The sequence below is a fragment of the Chaetura pelagica genome, unplaced genomic scaffold (assembly GCF_000747805.2).
Source record: "Chaetura pelagica isolate M959 unplaced genomic scaffold, ChaPel_1.0 scaffold343, whole genome shotgun sequence".
Taxonomy (NCBI): domain Eukaryota; kingdom Metazoa; phylum Chordata; class Aves; order Apodiformes; family Apodidae; genus Chaetura; species Chaetura pelagica.
In genome coordinates, this window is record NW_009952873.1 from 2,296,725 (window position 1) to 2,317,962 (window position 21,238).

The 21,238-nt window shown below is 44.7% G+C and overlaps 1 protein-coding gene across 1 annotated transcript in view; it reads right to left on the reverse strand.

Annotated features, from left to right (window-relative positions):
• The window catches only part of CACNA2D4 (calcium channel, voltage-dependent, alpha 2/delta subunit 4), a 136,117-nt gene that overhangs the window by 77,938 nt on the left and 36,941 nt on the right, over window positions 1-21,238 (reverse strand). Inside the window, exons 14-24 of the mRNA XM_009995223.1 lie at window positions 19,682-19,759; window positions 18,303-18,383; window positions 17,426-17,500; window positions 15,926-16,012; window positions 12,377-12,448; window positions 8,296-8,357; window positions 7,557-7,624; window positions 7,369-7,414; window positions 5,463-5,560; window positions 3,138-3,231; window positions 1,181-1,276 (exon numbers count right to left, since the gene is read on the reverse strand). Coding sequence (XP_009993525.1) covers window positions 1,181-1,276; window positions 3,138-3,231; window positions 5,463-5,560; window positions 7,369-7,414; window positions 7,557-7,624; window positions 8,296-8,357; window positions 12,377-12,448; window positions 15,926-16,012; window positions 17,426-17,500; window positions 18,303-18,383; window positions 19,682-19,759 — 857 coding nt within the window. The remainder of the gene's footprint in view (window positions 1-1,180; window positions 1,277-3,137; window positions 3,232-5,462; window positions 5,561-7,368; window positions 7,415-7,556; window positions 7,625-8,295; window positions 8,358-12,376; window positions 12,449-15,925; window positions 16,013-17,425; window positions 17,501-18,302; window positions 18,384-19,681; window positions 19,760-21,238) is intronic.

The window sequence follows — 21,238 nt, forward strand, 5'->3', positions numbered from 1 at the left end:
GGGGGGGGGGGGGAGCCCGGAGGGCACGGCCGGGCAGGTGCCCGGGGACACCCGGTGAGAACCCGGGGGCTGCCGGCCCTGCAGGGCCCTGCCCGGCCCTGTCTCCCGCCTCACAACCCCCTGCGCTCGCAGGCTCTCGTGTTGACGTAATGATAATTACTCGTTTGCTCATTTACGCGGTTCTTTCCTTCCAGCGGGTTTCGGGAGCGTGTCCCGAGTGATGTGTGGGGGGTCTGTCGCTGCCGTGTGGTGTCCCAGGCTGTTTCAGTGCAATGAACGGTGCTCCCTGATGAGGGGTGGGGGGACAGGGGAACATCTTGTCGGCCTCTGGCAGCAGCTGTCGTTTTCTCCCTTGGTGCCAGACCCTGTCTGCTGTGACTGATCCAGACTGCCTCAAAAACCATCAAGGGTGTCACAGGCACAGCAGAGCGCTCTGTCTTGAATCTATGACTTGCATTTGGGGAACTCGGAGAGAGTGAAACAGCTGCCAAGAAGCTAAGGGCCCCTGCCAACATGGTCCCCTTCATACTGCTGTCTGTCGGCTTGCCTTGTGACCTGTCCTTTCTCACAGCAGCACGCACCAGCCTGCCTATTCCAAGTGCAACAACAATGCAAGCTGTAGCCTTCCCATGTCAGAACCCTCCACTGAACACGCACTTCTGCCTTGAGCGAGAGGACAAGAGAGTGAATCGTATATGGCAGATGTCAGTCACATAACTTAACGCCTCACTGGAAGGCACTGGGGTATTACTGCAATGTGTGCAGTGTAAGAGACAGGACAGAACAAACCTGGAAGAGGAACTGAGACAGAAAAATCAAACCTAGCCAAGCTGGAATGTCACTGGGGCGTTGGAGCGTAGAAACTCTGCCCTGCAAAATGGTCCTGGGGTTATATACTAACTATGGAGATTTTTTCTGCTAGCTGATTGAAGTCAGGGAATGACTGAAGGTTTTAATTTAAATTAATGCACTTTGGGACAGTATTTTAAGAAAAACTCAGAAGGACCAGAGGAAGACAAAGGACCCCTACTCTGACTCTAAATCAGCACCAGTACCATCAAGGTGTTGCACCTTTCCTTTGTTTCTGTCTCCCCAGATAGATTTCTAAGGCTGGTGGTGATACCATGCTGTCCCTTCAGAGACATTGAGAGAAACCCCTTAATACTGCTTAGGGACTTACCTGTTGGAAATTTTCTCGGAGCCCACATATAGGACACTCCTCATGAGTCCAGCCCGAGTGCCCAGAAACGCCATTTCAACACCTGTTTCACTCTCCCTGTGGAACAGAAGCACACTAGCAGGAGCAAATGGTTCTCAGAAGAACAGCCATCTCCCTGCCCCAGGGGGAGGACATTTCAAACTAGAGGCCACACCTGAAGGTGTGGTCCCATGTTCATTTGCACTATAATTTACTTACACCAGGATCTGGCTCCTACCAGCTGATGGCAACAGGTTGTTACTGAATACCGATTGGCAGGCATAGACTTATACCTAGATTCACCCCTATGAAATTTGTTCTTTTTATTATCTTGTGAGGAGACCATAACCTTCTCTCCTCCAGTCAGCCCTGCTCCAGGCTGCCTGGATGAGGCTGAAATGAGGGAGAGGGGCTGCAGAGAGAGAGTGGCTCTCTCAGGCATGCACACCATGGGCATGCAGACTGACTCGGGAGCTGTAGATTGATTCAGACTCATCTTGCAGGATGTATCAAGGGCACAGATAGGACAGACACATGGTGGAGCTGCAGTGTGGTGGCCTTAAAGTAAAGGGTGTGTGTTGGTGTAGCCATTTAAAGATGTGCTGGTAACTGGGTGTCTTAGGAAGATTGCCACTGGCTCAAGCTCTGTTGGTGGCCGGCATACTGGTAACTGAATCAGGGACAGGAGTAGTGCAACTAGCATGCTGTCTGCTGAAAGATGTGTGTGATATGATACAAGCAAGAGGTCCCTCACTGGAAAGAATGAAGTAGAAAGTTTTTTTGCTGAAGCCAGCCTATCCACTCCCTTCCTGAGGCTCAGTCTGAAGCCATCACCAACAGAGAGACAAGATCAAACTCCCTTTTCTTTGCTGCTGTTTAGGGAACAAATTCCTTGCCACCTGAGATGGAACTTCTGCTGCAGCCGCACGAAAGTTGAGCCAAACCATGCTGCTGCTGTCCAAAGGAATAACTGGTGCATGAGGAAATAACTCATAATAACTTTAAACTGAAATGTTCTCAGGTGCCTTGAGATAAAACAACTAAAGAGACAAATTCAGTGCATCTGAGCTAGGTGCTGCATAGAACTGGTACTGAGCAGTCCTTGCAGTGACACATCTGAATCACTGCTGTCCTCCAGTGATATTCATAGACTCATAGAATGTATGGAGTTGTAAGTGACCTTTAAAGATCATGTAGTCCAGCCCCCCCTGCAGTGCACAGGGACCTTTTTAACTAGATCAGGTTGCTCAGAGCCTGGTTCAGCCTGACCTTGAATGTTTCCAGGGACAGGGCCTCCACCACATCTCTGGGCAGCCCATCTCAGTGCTTCACCACCCTCATTGTAAAGAACTTCTTCCTAATGTCTAATCTAAATCTACCCTGCTCTAGTTTTAGACCATTGTGCCTCATCCTGTTGCTACACGCCCTTGTAGACAGTCTCTCCCCAGCTTTCCTGTAAGCCCCCTTCATGTACTGGAAGGCTGCTCTAAGGTCTCCCCAGAGCCTTCTCCATGCTGAACAATCCCACCTGCACCTTGATGCAGCCTAGGATGTGATTGGCCCTCTGGGCTGTGAGTGCACATTGTTTACTCATGTCTAACTTGTCGTCCAGCAGTATCCCCAAGTCTCTTTCTGCAGGACTGCTCTCTATCACATCATCCCCCAGCCTGTATTGGTGGTGAGAATATTCAGACAAACTCACCAAACGAAAGGCTTGCTTGAGAAGGCAAGCTTGAACTGCTGGAGTTCACTTATGAGAGGCACTTTTTTGAGTTATTTCTAAAGCTATCGAGCTATTTCTTTCAGATTTTTGAACTATTTCTAAACTTTCTTACATGGTGCGCAAAGATCTGTGACTGTTTCAGGCACTGCAAAACCCCATAGCATCTGGAGATGCATCTTCAATGGTGTTTTACTAATTCATTTCTCATACACTTACAGGGACATATTGAGGGCTAGTGTTGTCCAGTAGGCTTCCATAGGTGCAGTGACCACTGCATCAAACAGCACTTCCTGGACCAACTCCTCATCACCTAAGAAGAAGAGAGAACAAGAATCAGGAGAGAAAGACATGTTCGTCCTTAAATGTCTCAAAGAGTTTCTTATTATGGAGCATCTGCCTTGCCCAAGGCAGTGAAGCAACATGGCAGAAACAGAGAGGCCTCCCCATGCAGGGCTGAGAACAGCACCTACCACCTTGGGTGGCAAATGGCACAAGAACAGATGTTGCAGCTAAGATCTCCAGAGTTATTCACCTGCAAACTCAGTGGATGGGTTTGGATTTGAAAGTGTAGGCAAGCGAGAGGCTTTCAAATTCAGTTATTCATTAGGCCTTCTCTCCAGCCTTCTCTTTGATTGAACAAGATGTCCACAACCATTGCCTCAAACTGCTGCTCTGACCTTTCTTCTTGGTGCTCTGTAGAAGGACACCAGACACCCCATTCTACTCAAGAAACTTCTTCAAAGCCCCTAGTGACTTCTTCATGGCCTCTATTCTGTCTTTGTGTTCATTGGCTTCCCTGTTATGCCTCTGTCCTTCCTGTAAATATCACAAAATACTCTTCTGCCCTAGTTCCCTCCCAGATGCTCAAGTCAGTCTAGGCTACCAGTCTATTCCAGACTGGATTGTGATTGAGAGGTGTTTAGGAAGGTTCAAATATGCCACATGCTAAATGGCATACTCTGAGATCCCATTAATTTGACCTGCTTCATTTATGTATTGCCCTGCCTGCATTCAGTTCTCCATGCCTGTTAGAAGTTGATAGCTATCATACTGCAGATGCACCCCTTTTAGTGCTATTCTAGATGGAGCTACCCCCCTGCCTCATTTCAGTGTTTCTACCTCCACCTACTTGGTTGACGTCCCAGGTCTCCTTTAATAGTTTTTCCCAAGTTCTCCCAACTTTCTTTATCCTTTCTTTGTCACAGTGGTCAGAATTTCTTCATCCTTGCTGTCATTCAGGCCTAAAAACTAGAGCTCCCCAGCAGATCTTTCCCTCCCTAGGCCTGACATATCTAGGATGTATGCAAATCCTATTTCTTTTTCCTCCACAGCAGTTCCAAATCTGCAGGTTTCTCACAGTCTCCTGAAACTTTCCTCCTCCTCTCATTTCACCCTCCTCCAAAGAGAGCCAGGAGAGGTCTGCTCACACTGTGCAAGAGAGGAACAATTATTGGATTACATTTGGCTTTAGTTTTAAGAGATTCCCACCCATGTGCCAAAGGTTTGTGCCTCTCAGGTGGAGCATTACATACAAAAGCTTGAACATGGCACAAGTAAGTGGGCTGAAGCCACGGACAGTGAGGTGGGCGAAAGAACATCCTAAAGCAAAAATGTTGTAGAGAATTCCCATGCACAGCTGCCCTCCTCTGCTCCTTGATAGAGCTCCCAGTCTGTCATTGTGCCGTATCAGCTGCTTGTGTGGTCACACACAGGCTGGACAATGGGAGCTGGTGCAAGTGATGAATCACAGAATGACAGAATCTTAAGAGTTGGAAGGGACCTCGAAAGATCATCTAGTCCAACCCCCCTGCCAGAGCAGGATCACCCAGAGCACATCACACAGGAACATGTCCAGGCAGGTTTTGAACGTCTCCAGCGAAGGAGACACCACAGCCTCTCTCGGCAGCCTGTTCCAGTGCTCTGTCACTCTCACAGTAAATAAGTTCTTCCTGATGTTTACGTGTAACCTCCTGTGTTCCAGTTTGCACCCATTGCCTAGATGAGCAGCAGAGGGAGCAGGAAATATAGTAATTCTGTAACATTTCTTTTTCCCCAAATCAGTTACCAATTGTGTTTGGAAAACAGAATTAATAATCCTTGTTCTGAAAGACCCCATCTGTCTGGATAGCACCGTACAGACCTCTGATGATGCTGGCTCAGGTCTGGGGTGGAGAGTAGTCGTAGCAGCTTTGCTGGCTCCTCCTGCCATCACGCCTTCTAGCCCAGCTGGTCAGTTTGTCTTAAACATGGTGTTTAGCCCTCACCAAGCTCCATTCAAGCCTTTCACTTTTCATTATTTCCTATTCTTAGGCCTTCAATAAGTCCAAGTTATGTTATGGCTTGGAAATGAAAAAAATCCTCTTACGGAATGAAGGAAGTGGATTCTCAACTCATTTCCACATGTGAAGTAAGCTGGGCTTGCCTGTGTAAGCAAGTGCCAAAGGATCTCAGTCTGACACCAATCAGTTTGTCACAGTCCCCTCTCCCCTATGATGCATAACAGAAAACCCTAGAAGAGCCCTTTTGGTGCCTGAGACTCACATTCCAGGTCAGGTTCCTCTCCAGTGAGGAAACGGATCATAGCCTCCAGCTGGCTGAGCTTCCGGTGGTCTGGATCAATGTCAGTGATGCAGTAAATCCTGGTGGGAAGCAGAGAAGCAGCCCACAAGGGCAAAGAGAAACCACAGTTAAGCAAATGCTTCTGGAAATTAAAAACTGCAAAAAAATTCAGTGAGAAAGCTTGGGCTGCAAAGATTTTGCTGCTGCTGCTGCATGCCATGCCCACTCAGAATCGAACAATGTGGCTGTAAGTCCAACCCTACCAATAAGCCAAACAGTTAATCTGCTGCATTTAGCAGGACTGCTGTTATGTTCTCTGGCAAAAGCTCACAATGCAAGGTAGCAGCCCCAGATCCTTCCAGCAGTTACCTACATTATATGTTGTGTAAGATGTGTGCCTGTGTCTGTATAAACAATAACAATGTGATGGAGAGACCTGAAAAGTAGAGGGTCACATGCAACGGGAGTAGAACTGGGTTGGGAGTAGATAAACTAAGAGATACAGAAAGAAAATGTGAGATGAGGCATGAGCTTATGGTATGATATGGTGGCAACAAAAGCTGTCCCAAAGGGACACCGCTGCAGGAGCAGCAGGACAGTCTGGGGAGAAAAAGGATAATGTATTACAGATATATTATAAAACAAACCAGTCTTAGAATAGTAGAGTCACAGAATAATAGAATGGTTAGGTTGGAGGGGACCTTAAATATCATCAGGTTCCAACCCCCCTGCTGAAAGCAAGGACACCTCACACCAGACCTGGCTGCACAAGCCTCATTCAACCTGGCCTTAAACACCACCAGGGAAGGGGCTTCCACAAGCTCCCTGGGCAACCTATTCCAGTGCCTTCCTACCCTCATGGTGAAGAATTTCTTTCTGATGTCTAACCTAAATCTCCCCTCTCAGTTTAAAACCATTACCCCTTGTCCTATCACTGCCCTCTCTGGTGAAAAGCCCCTCCCCAGTTTTCTGTAGGGGCCCCCTCAGGTACCGGAAGGCTGCTAATCCTACTGCCAATTTTGACTGCTTCATTGTCAGGACAATGGAGAGGAAGGGGTTATAAAACAGAATTACAACTCATAAAGGGGCTGAAAGGAGTGATTTATGATAAAAGTCTAAGAGAAATGAATATGTAAAGTGCGGTAAGCTGACACCTCAAGTTAAGAGTAGAAGAAGGAGAAGTCACTGCTTGTGTCTCAAATGCACTGCCTGTGAAACTTAACAGTGTAATGAGAGGTGTGAAGGGCTGCAGGGCTTCTTGAATATAGTTATTTTGGCTTTGATACAAACTGGGTTCATGTGCCTGGGTGTAACTGAATGTTGAGTTCATGAAAGTCCCAAACCTCACAGCAATAAACAGAAAGTGCCATGCTTCACCCTGTTTCATATCCAAACAAAGCAAAACCATAAATTGTGCTTGCTTTTGCAACAAGAATTATAAATCACCTCCATGTTCACCAGAAATTAGGTCCAGGCTCAGTTCAGAAGAATGCCAACCAAAAATAAGCTAGGATTTAAAAAAGCATTTCAATCTCTCACTAAGCTTGCAACAAAATTTCCTGACAGGTCTGACATACTGTAGGTTTTGTAGCAGAATTCTGAGCAACACCAGGAGGAACAAAATAAGTGTGAGCAGAGAAGACTGAGGATAAATCTCAGGAAATGTTTCTTAGCAGGGGGATGTGCCAGGCCTTGGTGAGATCTGCCACAGGAAGAGGTGGCACTGAATTGCCTGGAGACAATCAGGCCTTTGCAGGTACAGCCCCTGAACAAAACTGCTTTTTTTGTAACCTACTGAGGGGGATGAACTGAAGCCAAATTGTTGGGAACTTTCTGGCAAAATCTCACAACAAAGTCCTGTATCACTGACAGGATTTCCTCCACTTACCATTCATCCGCTAAAGACAAGTCTGGCTGGAGCAGGTCGTGCAAACCTGAAACCAGATAATACATAGAGTACTCAGTTGGGTGGCAGAATGACAGGTGTGTACAGGCTGTGGAGAAGGAGTGAAGCAGAGAAGTTCAGAATGACTACCTTGATTTCTGGGACAGAGTGGCTGTTCCAGATTAACCTACCTTCTTCCACTGAAGTATTCCCCAGCAGAATGTACTCCCCATGTCCCCTGGACAGCACAACACCCAGGCTGCAGGCAGGAGGGAAAATGGAGGAGGGTTTATCAGAAAGAAGAGGTGTAATCCCTAAACATGATACTGCATTCCGTCAATTACAACCCTTAAAGACATTAAATCCCACCACAGCTATTAAAGAAAAGAACATCATTGGAAGAGGATTAAGTGAGATCCGATTTCAGCACAAGAGGCTAAGGAACCTGTCTTTAGAGGTACAAGACATTTTTGGTGACAGTTCTTTTGGCCAACATTGTAGATTCAGGTCAACAATAACATTTCTCAAATCTGTGCTAATTTCAAACCATTTCAGCTAGGGAAGAAACAAAAAAAGTTTTTTGCTTGGTTTTTTATAATTTTCAGTTTATAACAGTGTTTTGTTTACAGCCATACCCCAGAACATACAACATGCTCAGTGGAACTGAAAATAGAAGGTTTCATTTCTCTGAAATTAAGAACATGCTTCACCTAAGGTATAACTTTTGGTCTCTGAACTTCAGGTGAATCATAATATTCCTTTTGACTTGACCCCAAGCAAAATTTTAGTGGCTGTAGAACAAAGAAGTCAGTTATTCACACTCCTCTACTCATGAGTTGAAGCCAGTTTTTTGAAGAAAAGAAACCAATTTGCAGTCCCTGATGGCAGACTTCTGATATAGTGTATTGTGTCATGTGAGTCCTTGCTCACCTGAAGGGTGTGCCACTGATGTCCGTAAAGAAATAATCATTGGTGAGGAAGAGAACTCGTTTCTGGAACAAGAGCATGAATAAGAAAGTGAAAGAACATTTGACAGACCAAGAGCATAGTGATTATAGGGCCCTAGAATATATGTCCCCAAGACTAAGCAAAAGCAGTTGATCATTACCAACACTTCACATCCTGCTAGGGTGGCTCGAGGCAGGGATGAATGTGCAATATTCAGCGTATTCAGCAATTTGTGACTTTTAGGATCCAGGCAGTCTCTCTGTCTTTCCATCTAGGGCTTCAGTTAAGCCTTTCTCTGCTCTAGGGCTCCTGTACAGGCTGCAGGAAGGAGTCAGGGAAAGCTGCCTTCCCACTTAAACCCTCGGAGCCAACGCACTGGAGCCCTGCTGCTCTTTTGCCATACATAGCAACCTTTTCAGCTTTGCACATCATCACCATCCCAAGCAGCAGGGGGGGCTCAGTGGGGCAGTTAGGAAGGAGAAGTGGGGTCAGAGGAGAGGCAGGATGGCAAACCTACCCGCCGTGTGGGTGGGCATCTGGGGCCAAGTCTCCCCACTCCTGTGGGTAATGCTGAGATGCCTGACATTTGCTTTCATGACAAATTGGGACAAAACATTAACATGTTCCAGTAAAAAAAAAAAAACACTAAAATTTACATTTTCAAATTGAAGAAAAGTGCCGATTCAAATCCAAGCCATTTTGATTCACATGAAAATATTTTTTTCAGACTGACATTTCAACTGAAGACATTTCAGATTATTGAAAGCTGCTTCAGAACTTCAGCTGTTTGCCAGACTGGCCTTTTCCTGTAGGAAAGTGTTGATTTCAGTGGAACTCTTTTCCAAAGGAGAAAAGTTTTTGGAAAGTTTCTATCCAGCCCTTATGCTAGTGTATGAACCCTAATATGTTTAAAATCCTAGCTCCAGCCTGAAAACGAGGTGAGAGGATGTGTGTGGGAGACAGGGAGTGAACACAGAAAACTCAGTGTTCCCTAGGGTAGGTCATGCCTGCTCTAACCTGCTGAATGTGTGCAGTGGTGGAAGTGGAGTCAGGCACAAAAGATGAGCCAGTGCCAGCTCCAGAGTGTGCCTTGAGCTTGTGCACACTGCGGAGGGGCTGATGGGGGTGGGGGTTATTGTTAGATGACAAAGTGGCAGATAGCTTGTGCCCTTCCTTTCCCTCTCTCTCCATGCACAGCAGTTGTGTACTGCTGGGCAACGGGGTCCAAGTCTTTTGCTGAGCCATGATGTTCCAGAAGTGCTGTCATACCCTCAAGGACTATGGTGGTATTTTGGTGGCTGTACAGAAGGTACAAGAGGTATTAATTCTCCTTTTCCTTACCTGTCTGATGCAATGGTAGGGGTGGGGAGACCTGGGGATGCAGGACTGCTCCTGGAGGAAAGGATACAGTAGAAAATGGCCTGGCGAAGCCATTATTCTGAGACCCTTTCCCTCAGCAGGGCTTGTTCTGCTCATCTTTTGTTCCCCTGACCTGCCCCTCTTGCACATGAAGCCACTCAGCACTTGCATCTTGAAGAAAGGGCAAACCTCTGTTTGGGTAGGGGGACAGGATGGGTGGCTAGCCCTTCCCAAGACAGCTGGAGGTATCATAACTTATCCATGGGAAAGAAGTGAAGCAGAGGCACCCTTGAACCAAGTGGGGCTGAGGATGACCAGCCAAGACTTTGCTACATAGTGCAGAGCAAAGGAGAAGACAAGAGCACTGGTGTTGGCACAGTGAGTGGTGGGATGTCAGTGGTTTGCCACAGCTCCTACCCATGTCCTCACTCCTTTGCTTTCACAGTCACAACCCTTTTGTACTCTAGCTGCAAGCAAAGGCATTTTTTTGCCACTAGATCTCTGTAACAATGGCCCTGTGTCTTTGGTCCTTATTTTTCCCTCTCTACCTCAGACCACTCTCAATATCTTCCTGAGATCAACCCAGGGAATCAACATTTATGTGGCTGACAGAATCATTTCTATCCCCTTCACTCAGCTCTTCTCTCCACTGTCTGACTGCTTCATTCTCTTTGTTTCAAGGCTCTGTCAGCATTTTCTTTGTTTCAACACTGCTCTGCTTCAGGAGCTAGCAGTGTACAAGTAAGAATTGCGAAGTTACATTTCTGGTCCCTGCTCTGCATGTGTTCTGAGAACAGTAAAACTGTCACATACTCAGCTTCAGTCCTCTATTGTGCTTCATAAGGCTTGCAGTGTTGTAGAATAAAACAAGTAGTATCTTTTACCAAAGCTACTTTTTGTTGTCTTTTTTTTTCCCTGGGCAGGGGAGCAGACAGATATCCCTAAAATATTGAACTAAAAAAGCATCTTTGGGTGGCTCAGAAAAAATGCTGTTAAGAGTGCACAGAGACAGAGAAAGAGGTTAAGCAAGCAAAATAAGCAATCCAGACTTAAAAAGAAGATACTTTGTTGGAAAACCTTGATTGCCTTTCTGACAGAATAACACAGATAATGGATCAAGGGAATAACTGACACACGATGTATCTGGGTTTATATAAAGCACTTGAAACAGCTTCTCATGAAGTTTTATTGTAAGGAATCAGTTAAAGTGGCCTTAAGTAACATGGGGAGTGAAAACCAGCTGCAGTACGGGAAACAAAAAGAAACATTAAGCAACAGGGCATTGAGGGGAAAAGATCTAATGAGAGGAACAGACTCAGTCTTAGGAGCCCTTATGTACAGTCATCTGTAAGGCAAAATAAAGCAACATTTCTCTGCATTCTGAGAAAAAGTGAAAAAGAATAATAGAAAGACTGGACAAAGAAGAGGAGTGGGGTTCACATGGAAAAATGGCAACTGGAAAAAATAGCTAAGAAATTGCTAAGAAACATGGAAAACAAGGCAGCTGTTCTGACATAGCTGTGGGAGGGAGAAAAAAATTGAGGGGACAACAGAAAGGAGGTTTGGGGCTCCCTGTTCAGAAATATCTTATTGCAGACAATAGATGCTCTTTACAGAACAACAGGGAAACAGTACTCAAACAATTCAGTGAAGCTCTGTGGTACTTGTGTACCAGAAATGACTCAAGAGACAAAGAGAACAAAAAAATTGCTGAACTGCTTGGATCGAAAAGTGCACAAGTATTTCAAATGCAGATGTTGGCAATGCCCAGGAGAGGAAGGGCAAAGACATTGACAAGTACCCAATAGTTGCCAAGACCAAGAATAGAGAAAGGGAATTTAGTTACAAGATCTAGCAGTACAACTGTTTGGAGGAAACAGAGGGGTGTCTTAATTAGGAAGTGGCACCATTTCAGCAGTGGCTTTATTGGATTTGGTGTTGATTGTGTCTTTGCATGGGAGCAGTTCAGCCAGCCTGATGGCCAAAAAAAAAAATGCTCTCTATAAAAGATGGAAATTTTTCCTGAAATATGGAAGACTTCTGGGCAGTGTAACTTGCAGAACTCTGGAATACTTCCTAACAGGAAATGATAAAAGCCAAAATCTTTAGGAGAGTTAAGTAAACTTGAATGAAAAAGTACCAGTGAACGTAAATGTACAGGATAATTTTGTACCCATTCCAAGAGAAGATGTATAACCCTACATTAGAGCTGGTAGGGAATGTTCAAAAGTCTCCATTTCACTAGAACTTCTCATAAAACATCTGCAAATATTTGCATAGAAATTTAATCCTGGACCTGGGTAAAGGTTCTGACAGAATGAGGTACAAAGTTTTCATGAGTGTTTTTGGGTAAGGAAAGGGGGCTGCGGAATAGTCTCCAAACCTCCTTTCTTGGTCAGCTCAGCATAGTTTTCCCCATCCTAAGCTCTTGAAGATCTCTGATCCATTTCACATCCTTATAAACAATGAACAACATGCTTTTTTGGCTTTTCCTGGTCAAAGTAGGGATCTGTGCGGCACTTCCAATAGAAAAAGCACTTTTAATGATGCTCTACTTTATGTCTTTAGCACGTGTTACATATGTGGTGAAACAATAAAATTCTCACACTCAGAAATTGTGAGCATTAAAACCACATCCTTTGTTGTTCTTCAGCATCCATTTCCCATCTCTTCCCTTGACCTGAACAGAAGGATAATTTCTTACCCCTTTATCCACAGGAACTTTCACATCCATAGTCAGGTAGCCTGTTTCCCCATTGATCATGGCAGTTCTCAGCTGCAGAGGTGAACAAGATTAGTTTTAGTGTCTCCAGGCAGGGCAGGATGGGAATTAATAGAGCAACTTGTCATTAATATGCAGGGGCTGACAGAAAAGAGTGTGAGCGTAGGTTCCCTCCCCCCCCCCCCCCAGCTCTTTCTTGTTTTTTAAAAACAGAAAACCTGTTCTCTGTGGTCAGGATCCTTGTTCAGTCAGGCTGATAAGACACAGAGTAATAATTGCTTATGCTGAAAGCTTGTTGATGTGGCTTTTTAGCAAAAAGTAAGGATCTGGAAGCTGTGAAATGGCCAGTCTAAGTTTCAGACTTCACGGTTCGGCAGCCAGAAAGTCATTAGTGTGGTACTTTCAGAGCCTCGAAGAGGAGACACCCGAGAAATCCACTAACACCCCCAGACCGATTCCAAAGCTCTTTGACATTTTAAAAACTGATTTATAAATTATTGGGTGTATCCAGCACTATTTCTGAGGTGCAGCAAAGCAGCTGTTTAACACAGCAAAGCAAGACTGTATGATAGGCAGTGAGAAGACTACTTTATTCAATCCAGGTTCTAAAGGCAAAATGTCATTTTCCCAGTGAGTCCCAACCTCTTGCAAGAAAGAGCCAGGGAATTTTTCCACGAGTGCAGAGGCTTTGACTTTAGATCCAACCTGCCAGAGCATATCAGCCTATTGCTTCAGCCTGGATAGAAAAAAAAGGTGGGAAGTAACTTATTCATTCACACAAATTGCTTCCTTACTTCCAGAGACAGGCCTCCATTCAGGTGCTGGCCAGTTTCAACTGCGTCTGCTTTACAAGGCCACAGTTTTGTTTATTATAGCTGTTTGATGTGGGTTATTTACAGACCTGAAATATAAAGCTTGTGTTTCCCAAGGCCCACATCTTGGAAATCAAAACACTGCCTGGTACTGTTACTCCTTTTGGCTAAGAGTGCTTGACCTTCTGCCAGAGCCATGGCATTCTATGTATGGTCTGACAGCCTGCAGCATTTGCTATGGGTTGTGGGTTTAGTTCAGATGTTAATGTTTCATCTGTATCTTCTGGAAATTCTGGCAGCTTTCATTGCTCTGTAAGGCAGTTAAGTAAATCAGTGACTATTTGAGAACTCCTTGGATCTTCTGAGCTCCATCTAGTCTGCAGGCAGGCTACTTGTCCTGTGCCCAGCCCCCAGCCGACAGTGGCTGTAGGTTGGTGCCACAGTCTGGGCTGCTGCTTCTTCCTCAGTAGCTTCTCTGGCAGTGAGAAGTCAATTACATTAGTCTGCAAGCCTCCCTAATGCTCAGTCCCTTTTATGCAGGATACTTCAGGCACCTGCTGGCCTCCACTTTGAAAAGTGTGTAGCAGAGTTTGGATGCAGAGTTACTCTGGTGCATGCCGAAGCACTCGTTCCCAACACCCCAAACAGCAACCTTTTGCTCCAGAGCAATGAGTCTGTGCCATTCCCATCACTGGTTAGGAGTGCTGCTCACTCCTTTCTCCTGTCTGCTTGTGCGATTTCAAACCAACACAGACATACAGTTTACCTGAGGGGTCTCACGACATCTCTGTGTTTTCTCACTCAGTTTCAACATCTTTGTGGACTAATTTCCACTTCAGTGGTTCTGAAGAAGGCTGAAGAAAATCTGTTTGGGTGACAGCTCTTAGACTCCTGGGGAGGATCTCTTGACCCTTCCCTTTTCCCCTCACACTGAGAATTATCCCTATGTTGCTTTACAAGTGAGCCCAAGCTTCCTGGCTGCCTAGCTGCAGATAGCACTATTGTGCATCGGGTGGTATTTACCAGACAGTGCCATCTTTCCTCCCCAGGATTTCTGTTGAGCAGCTGGCTGTATTACACATCATTAGCACTTGGGCATATTTTTCCAGTCTGAATTTGCTGCTTATCAGTGTTGCTGAGATGATACTGCAGCTGATGTTGAGTCTGTCATTGATCTAATACCATAGCTGCAAATATGAGTGTTGAAATGTTGGCAGCTTTCTGCTGCAGTGGGTGTATCTTGAGAGTCTTTAGACTTGCTGAAGTCACACTGCAGCTAGCATTTGCATCACTGAATGCCTCTGTACCCTCACTGACTGCAGCCTTGCATGCCTCTGGAAGATGCAGTACAGAAACACAAAGTGGCTTTCTTTTTCATGCCTTTTTTGACTTTTTTTTTTCTTTCTTTCCACCAGACTGTTTTACTGCAATTGCCTAGGGACAGAAACTTTACACTGTGTGTCATATTTGCATTCAGGTATCAATGTTATTTGATCAGACAGGAACCTGCTAATCAAATAAATATGACAGCAGAGTCCTCATATTTCCTGGTTTATCTCTTTTTGTAAGCAAACCAGCAAACTGAGTAAAGAGGAACAGCTCTAAAAGCAGCCCCAGTGAGGAAGAAAACTACAATGGGAGCAGAGCTCCTAGAAGACGTCAGCAAACCCACACAAAGCCACTGGCAACCTTCATCTTTGTGGTTCCACTGCATGGAAAACCTCTTGTTTTTGTCTCTTTCCATGTTTCATGCCCAGTCCTCTAGTGTTTCCTTTCTCAATTTGCCACTCTTCTATTTCCCAGGTTCCTTTTTTGTGGCCCTTTGTACTTAGCCAGCACTAGCAACAGTAGCTACTTTGATCCTCTTGCTGGGCAGTTGTTTGTTCTACCTGTGAGGTGGATATCTCTAGCATCAGATCCGTTTACCTCAGCGGTCTCCCATGTAATCCAGAAGCACGTGTCCCACAGCTAATTCTGTTTTACTCCAAATTCAGTTCTTATCTTAGTAACTTAAGTACCTATTGTCTCCTAATTCTTCTGCGTAAAAGAAAACCAGCCACAGAGGAGCGTCTCTACCTTCTCGTTCTATCTGGGTTCCTAGTTGTGCAACACAGCAGTGAGCAGCTGCTGAGGTGCAAACTGTTCCTTGTTTATAGCTTTTTAATAATTTTGCTTGAAAGACAGAAGAAAAGGTATTTTCTAATCTTATTTTCAGTTCAGCTGTTGTTTTCAGTGCCTTCTCACTTGCATAATAAGGTGGTTTCTGGAAACTTTGTCTATTATTAATAGTGACTGCAAAATATAGTATCTTCTTGAATGCAATTTCTTCCTTGTTGCAGGTCTCATTAGCTGAGTGGTTTCACCCGTATCTCACATATTACATGTATGGGCACGTCATGGGACATTGCAATACTCCTATTCTATCTTGACTTTGTAATAAGGCAGCATTTGGGCCACATACACACAGACTGGCTCCCTGGAGAATCCTCTGAAGTGCATCCTTCCTCCTGCCAGTGTTTTCACTCCCTATTCCATGGAAAGGAAAACTCTTACTAGAAATGGAAGATGAGCACTTTGTAGGGGTGCGTCATCCTTGTACTCCTCTAGGCCACCAGTATTGCTTAGTCAGAGCTAGTCCAGCATGGAATAAATAGGAATACCACAAGGTAATAGAAAGAAGGATCTCAAAAAAAGGCTAAATTAACTTTCTGATACTCACTATTTCATCCTGGTCCTCCCATTCCACTTCTGAGAGATCTACACTGTTGTAGTTTGGCTTAGGCTTCAGTTTCTTCCCTTCTTTATACTGGCATATTAAAAACAAAACAAAACAAACACAAAAACCAAACAAAGAAAAAACCCAAGTAAGTGGATAGATATCTTCCTAAACAAATCCTTTAAGAATTGATATGCAATTTGAAAAACTGGGGGATGTCTCATTTCTTCTCTGACTAGGAAGGCCACGTTTGGGTGCAAGTACCTTCTTGGTTGCATGCCCTGTATTTCTTTCTGCAGGCAGTGTGGGGCTAGGACAATTCAAGTGGGAGAGGCTGTTGTAGGAGGAAAGGACAAGCAGGAACACAGATAACCGTGCAGGTAAAGGCTCCAGCTCCTTTGTTAGAATATTCTTCTAGATCAGTACAATACACTTGCCTCCAGGAAATCAGTTTTTTCCTCACAGCTAGGAGTGCAATTCCATTAACACTGTAATACCAGAAGGAGGGTTTTCTTTCTGATGGGAATTAGGCTTTGGCTGCACTGGCAGAAAGGTAGGCTTTCCACTTAGGGCTGACTTTTGCAAGAGAGCAACTTCCCTGTAATCTTCTGGGTAAAGGAAAAGGTGTAAAGCAGATGAAGAGAGGCCAATTTCTGGTAGAGGTTAAAGGAGTGCCCTTGCCTAGCTCTGTCTTTCCCCATGCTGGAAAGACAATGTGTCCTTTCCCTTCACACAGTGAAGTAACTACCCGTGTTTGTGGTCTCCCTGTGCAAAGCTGCCTTTTTGAAGACAGCTGGTGCAGAGCCCTGGGGTGGCACTTATTCTTGCCAGTACCACAGTCACATTTATAGCTGTGCACAAGTAGATTTGTGCTGACAGGCATGTGTATGAAATGGAAACCCATTTTGTGCCTTGGGTAGCAAGGCCAGTTGTGTGTTTGCAGAGAGACCTGTGATCTGGAGCTCCAGGTAGCACTGTGAGGGAGAAACGTGCTAGTGTCCACTCTCTCAAGTCTCAGAAGGTATTTGTAGCCTACCACTCTCTAGGTTGTCTCTGATGTAACATGTTTGTGGTACTGGACCCTGCTGGTCTCAGATTTCCAAAATGTCCAACACTACAGCTGCTGGGTAGCTATTACCAGGGTGATACTTGTGCTGAATCTTCTTGTAGAAGATATGCCCTAGCAAAGAGAATTGTTTATTCAGCCCAGCAGTGGAATCTTGCATGGGCACACACACATGTACCCACAGTACAGAAAGTGCACACAAATGCAGCCCTCAAATGCACTCTTAAGGCAGAACAGACAGGCAGGGTACTTTTACTCTTCATGTATGCATGTATATATTTATGCATATGGAATTGATTTCTCCTTGTGCTCCTGGATGCTTATATATCAGAGCCTGGTAGCCTTCATAGCTCAGTAAAATACAATAAATCAGTAGTGTCCCTGAAAACCACTGTTTCCAAGTAAGCAAAGGTTCACAAAGTCACAGTTATACATACCAAAGGACGGAGGTCTGGGTGTGAAAGGATGTAGCCATTGTTGGTGTTCAGAAAGGCGTATCCATGGACACCCAGCTGGAGAAAGAGGCATCACAATAATTACTACTTTAGCTAGAAACACTGCTGTGTAATGGGTGCCACTGTTACCCTGGCACCACCAATATTCAGAAATATTTTCCTTTTAAAGGGGTTCACTAGCAGAAAATAGGGTCCCTCCCAAACTATTTATCTCTGGGTTTCTGTTCGCTCTGTCTGAGCAGGCTGGCTGTGCATGGATGCACAAAAGAATGGGCAGGTAGCTTATTTGTGTACAGTCAGAAAAAGATTCCATCCTAGAGACTGATTGTCCTCATGGACAATTACCACCCAGAGGCAGAATAAGCTCTCCACAGCAGGCACAACAGAGCTGCACATAAAACGGGCAACAATGAGGAATGTCATAAATGGTACAGGAACAGCCGGTTTTCTGCTACAAGTATTGCCAAGTAAACCTGGTTTAATTTTTTTGCTAGCTGGCATGGCAGCTTTTCTCCACTGGGAACTGGATATAAAGCACATTCTTCTGAGACAGGCTGTCAGATCCATATAATCTCTGAGGGATCTAGGTTGGTGACAGTCAAGATGCAAAGGCTCCATGACCTGTTGCCAATCTACTGGATCATCTAGTCTTTATGTTTCTGAAGCCGCTTAAGAGCTTCTAGTGGTGAATGATTTCCCATGTGCTATATAGAAACTACACACGACCACATCCAACATCTCTTGCTTTATGCTCAGAGTACTTCCTACAGGCAGAAGAATGATTTTTCAGTCAAGCCCGTGGAGGAATGACTAGTGACTTTGCTGTCCAAAGTAACAAGCTGCATTATCTCAGTCTTACCTTATACCGTGGTGCAAGTTTTAGCAACTCCCTCAGTGGTACATCAGAGCCCACCACACCCAGAAGAATGCCATGAGATCGCTTAAAAACAAAGGAGAATCCATTTTCAGAAGAAAAAATGGGTAGCTCTCTACCAGAATACATATTGTTGCTTTCCTACCAGTCTCTCACATATCCTCTTCTCTAGGCTTGTGTGCAGATGTTCATTCAAAACCAACTAACATACCTCCAAAAGTCTAAAGGGGTTGCTTCAGCATTTATGGAGAAGAGTATTTCTACCCAATACTAGACAATATTTTTTACTATGATTCAGAAGTAACACAAAATCACTGACATCAAATTTCAGGACAAAAACCTGCATTCATTATATATAAATAATAGTAAAGACAAGGCAATAATGCAGAACAACATGGATTGGTTGATAACTTAGCCCAAATAAACCAAACAAACACAAAATTGTTAACCTGGGAAAAGGGACTGCAGGAATTCCCCTGAAATGGGAAACTGGTTGTTTAGTAAACACCTTGGGATCATGAAGGAAAAATGACACACAGGCTCTCACTGCAGTGCTGTGCTAATACAGGTTAAAACCATCCTCAGGTGGAGAAGGCAGACAATTCTTCATGAGACCTTGAGGAAGAGTTTGTGTCTTGTACAGCAATGGCAAGGTACCATCTCCCATTTAAAAAGGGTCCTGAGGAACTAGAAATGGTATGGAAAACTGTTTAAATGGTTTCAAAACCCAGGGGAAATGCCCTTACTGATAATTGACACCCAAATTGTTACGCTCCTTCTCTTATCAAAATACAGTGAGGTATTACTTTATTGCAGTGTAGAAGATGCTTTTCAGGAGAAAATACCAAATAGTACAGGCTTTTTAATCTAACAGACAAAGCCATTATGACAGGAAGGTGAGGCCTGACAAAGTGAAAGTGGGATTTAGACACAATTTTTTTAACACAAAGAGAGCTCAGGGCTGGATGCCTTTCTTAAATGACACATTTACCAAACACAGGTTATTGGGCTCGCAAAGGACTGCCTATGTGAACTGTGAAGGTCTGCAATAAAACACACATGCTAGACAAGGTAAAGATCTCTTAAAGCCTGAAAAGTTATGGGTTTGGGAATTAGTCTCAGTTTGAAAATGGAAGGGATAAAACAGGGAGAAGTGTCACGTTTAAGGGGTATTTTGAAGAAATAGCATTCAGAGAAAATGACAGATTATAATTTTGACAGATTAATTATCAACTGCACATCCTGCCAGAGGTCTTCTGCAGTCCTTATAGGCTGGGTCTTCTTTCAGAGACCCATTGGCTTTAAAACCCCACAAAAGTCTGCTCCAGCCTTTCACCTCTGCTGGCGGGAAGGAGAGCACTCACCGTCTCGTTCTTTTTGCTGAAGACTGGCATAGCCACTGTTGTCATGAGCAACAGACTTTGAGCCTGAGATGAGAAGAGCTGCCACAGAACGAGCCATTTGTTAGCAAATGCCATACCACAGGTTACCCACAAGAAAGGCACTGGAATTCCCAAGGACCCCAGATGCTGATTGCAATTAGCCACCTCCTTGCCTCCCACACCCCTCTAAAAACAGATGGCAGCACTTTTCAATACTCTCTATCCAAGAGGATTGTGGGATGGATTCTTGCTCGTGTGGGGTGATGAGGATGGGATGAAAGCCAGTGAAATGTGTTGAAGCAGGAGAAATTAAAGAGCTGTTTTAATGAGGAGAAGTGGTGGCACAGTTTATACCCACCACACGTTGGGAGTGTAGACATGAGCACTTACGCAACAGGTGTAAAAACCACCAACACAAGGAGCACAGAATAGAGAAAGGCAACACAAATACAAGCAAAATCACAAGATAGCATCTATATTGCAAACACACTCATCCCACAAATGACAAACACCACAGGCAAATATTTAAAAGGCACAAATACACACAGAGCCTGCTTATATATACTTGTTACTGAAGAGTCTAAGCTTAGGGAAAACAGAGACAAAATCATGATCCAAACAGATGATACAACATGATGAGCTATCTCTACAGAGGATACAGGACATGCACATGTACTGGACTAACAGATGATCCCAGTACTGCAAAAGACAGATGCTCTAAAAACACACACGAAAGGAGGTAAAACAGAGAAGACACGTGCAAAGGAGTCTTCCAGACATGCCTAGCTAGCAAAAGGACCTTAATGCCAGTAGCATCCCCCTTCCATCTCTCATTTGGTCAAGTAAGTAGCAAGGCAAGAAGTGACCTCCTGTCTCTGTTAACTATACATGCTGGGAGCCACAAAGGAGCCAGTCAATAATCTAGACAATAGTTTGATGTAGATTTGAGCCTGGCATCTTGGGTTACTGGTCTGGATGATGCTTTGTGGAAATTTTCAATTCACGGCAATCTTCATAGTAACACACAGCAAGTAAACTTCTCTGGCACTTACTGGACATATGGAATTATAGATCCACTGAACTAAGCTACTGCACAACACAGACACCCTGATCTACTCTGAACCAACAGCACAGCACAGCTCTCCAGTACATCCAGTGTTTCCTCTCCTTTTCTTGCCAGTGTAAGAAGGCTTCTCCAGTGCTGCAGCCCCAATGCCTCCCCCCTCCAGATGTACAGGCCAGCTGTGGCTGTGAGTGCTGGCACTGATCCACCAACTGGCACAAGGGAAACAACAAGCTCACAAAACACAGGGGTGCAATTACCTCCTCAGACTGTGGCAGCTAGTGAGAGACACGGATGAACAAATGAATGAATACATGAATGGAGCAATGAATCAAGGATGGGAAAGGTTGGGGTGGAGGAAGAGAATGGCAAGCCAAGAGGCAAGAAAAGAAATACAGTAAAAAAGGTGCAGCAAACAAATCCCTGTGGTTGCTTTGGAAAGTGTGACACCATACACCAGTGCCAAGGGTGGCATT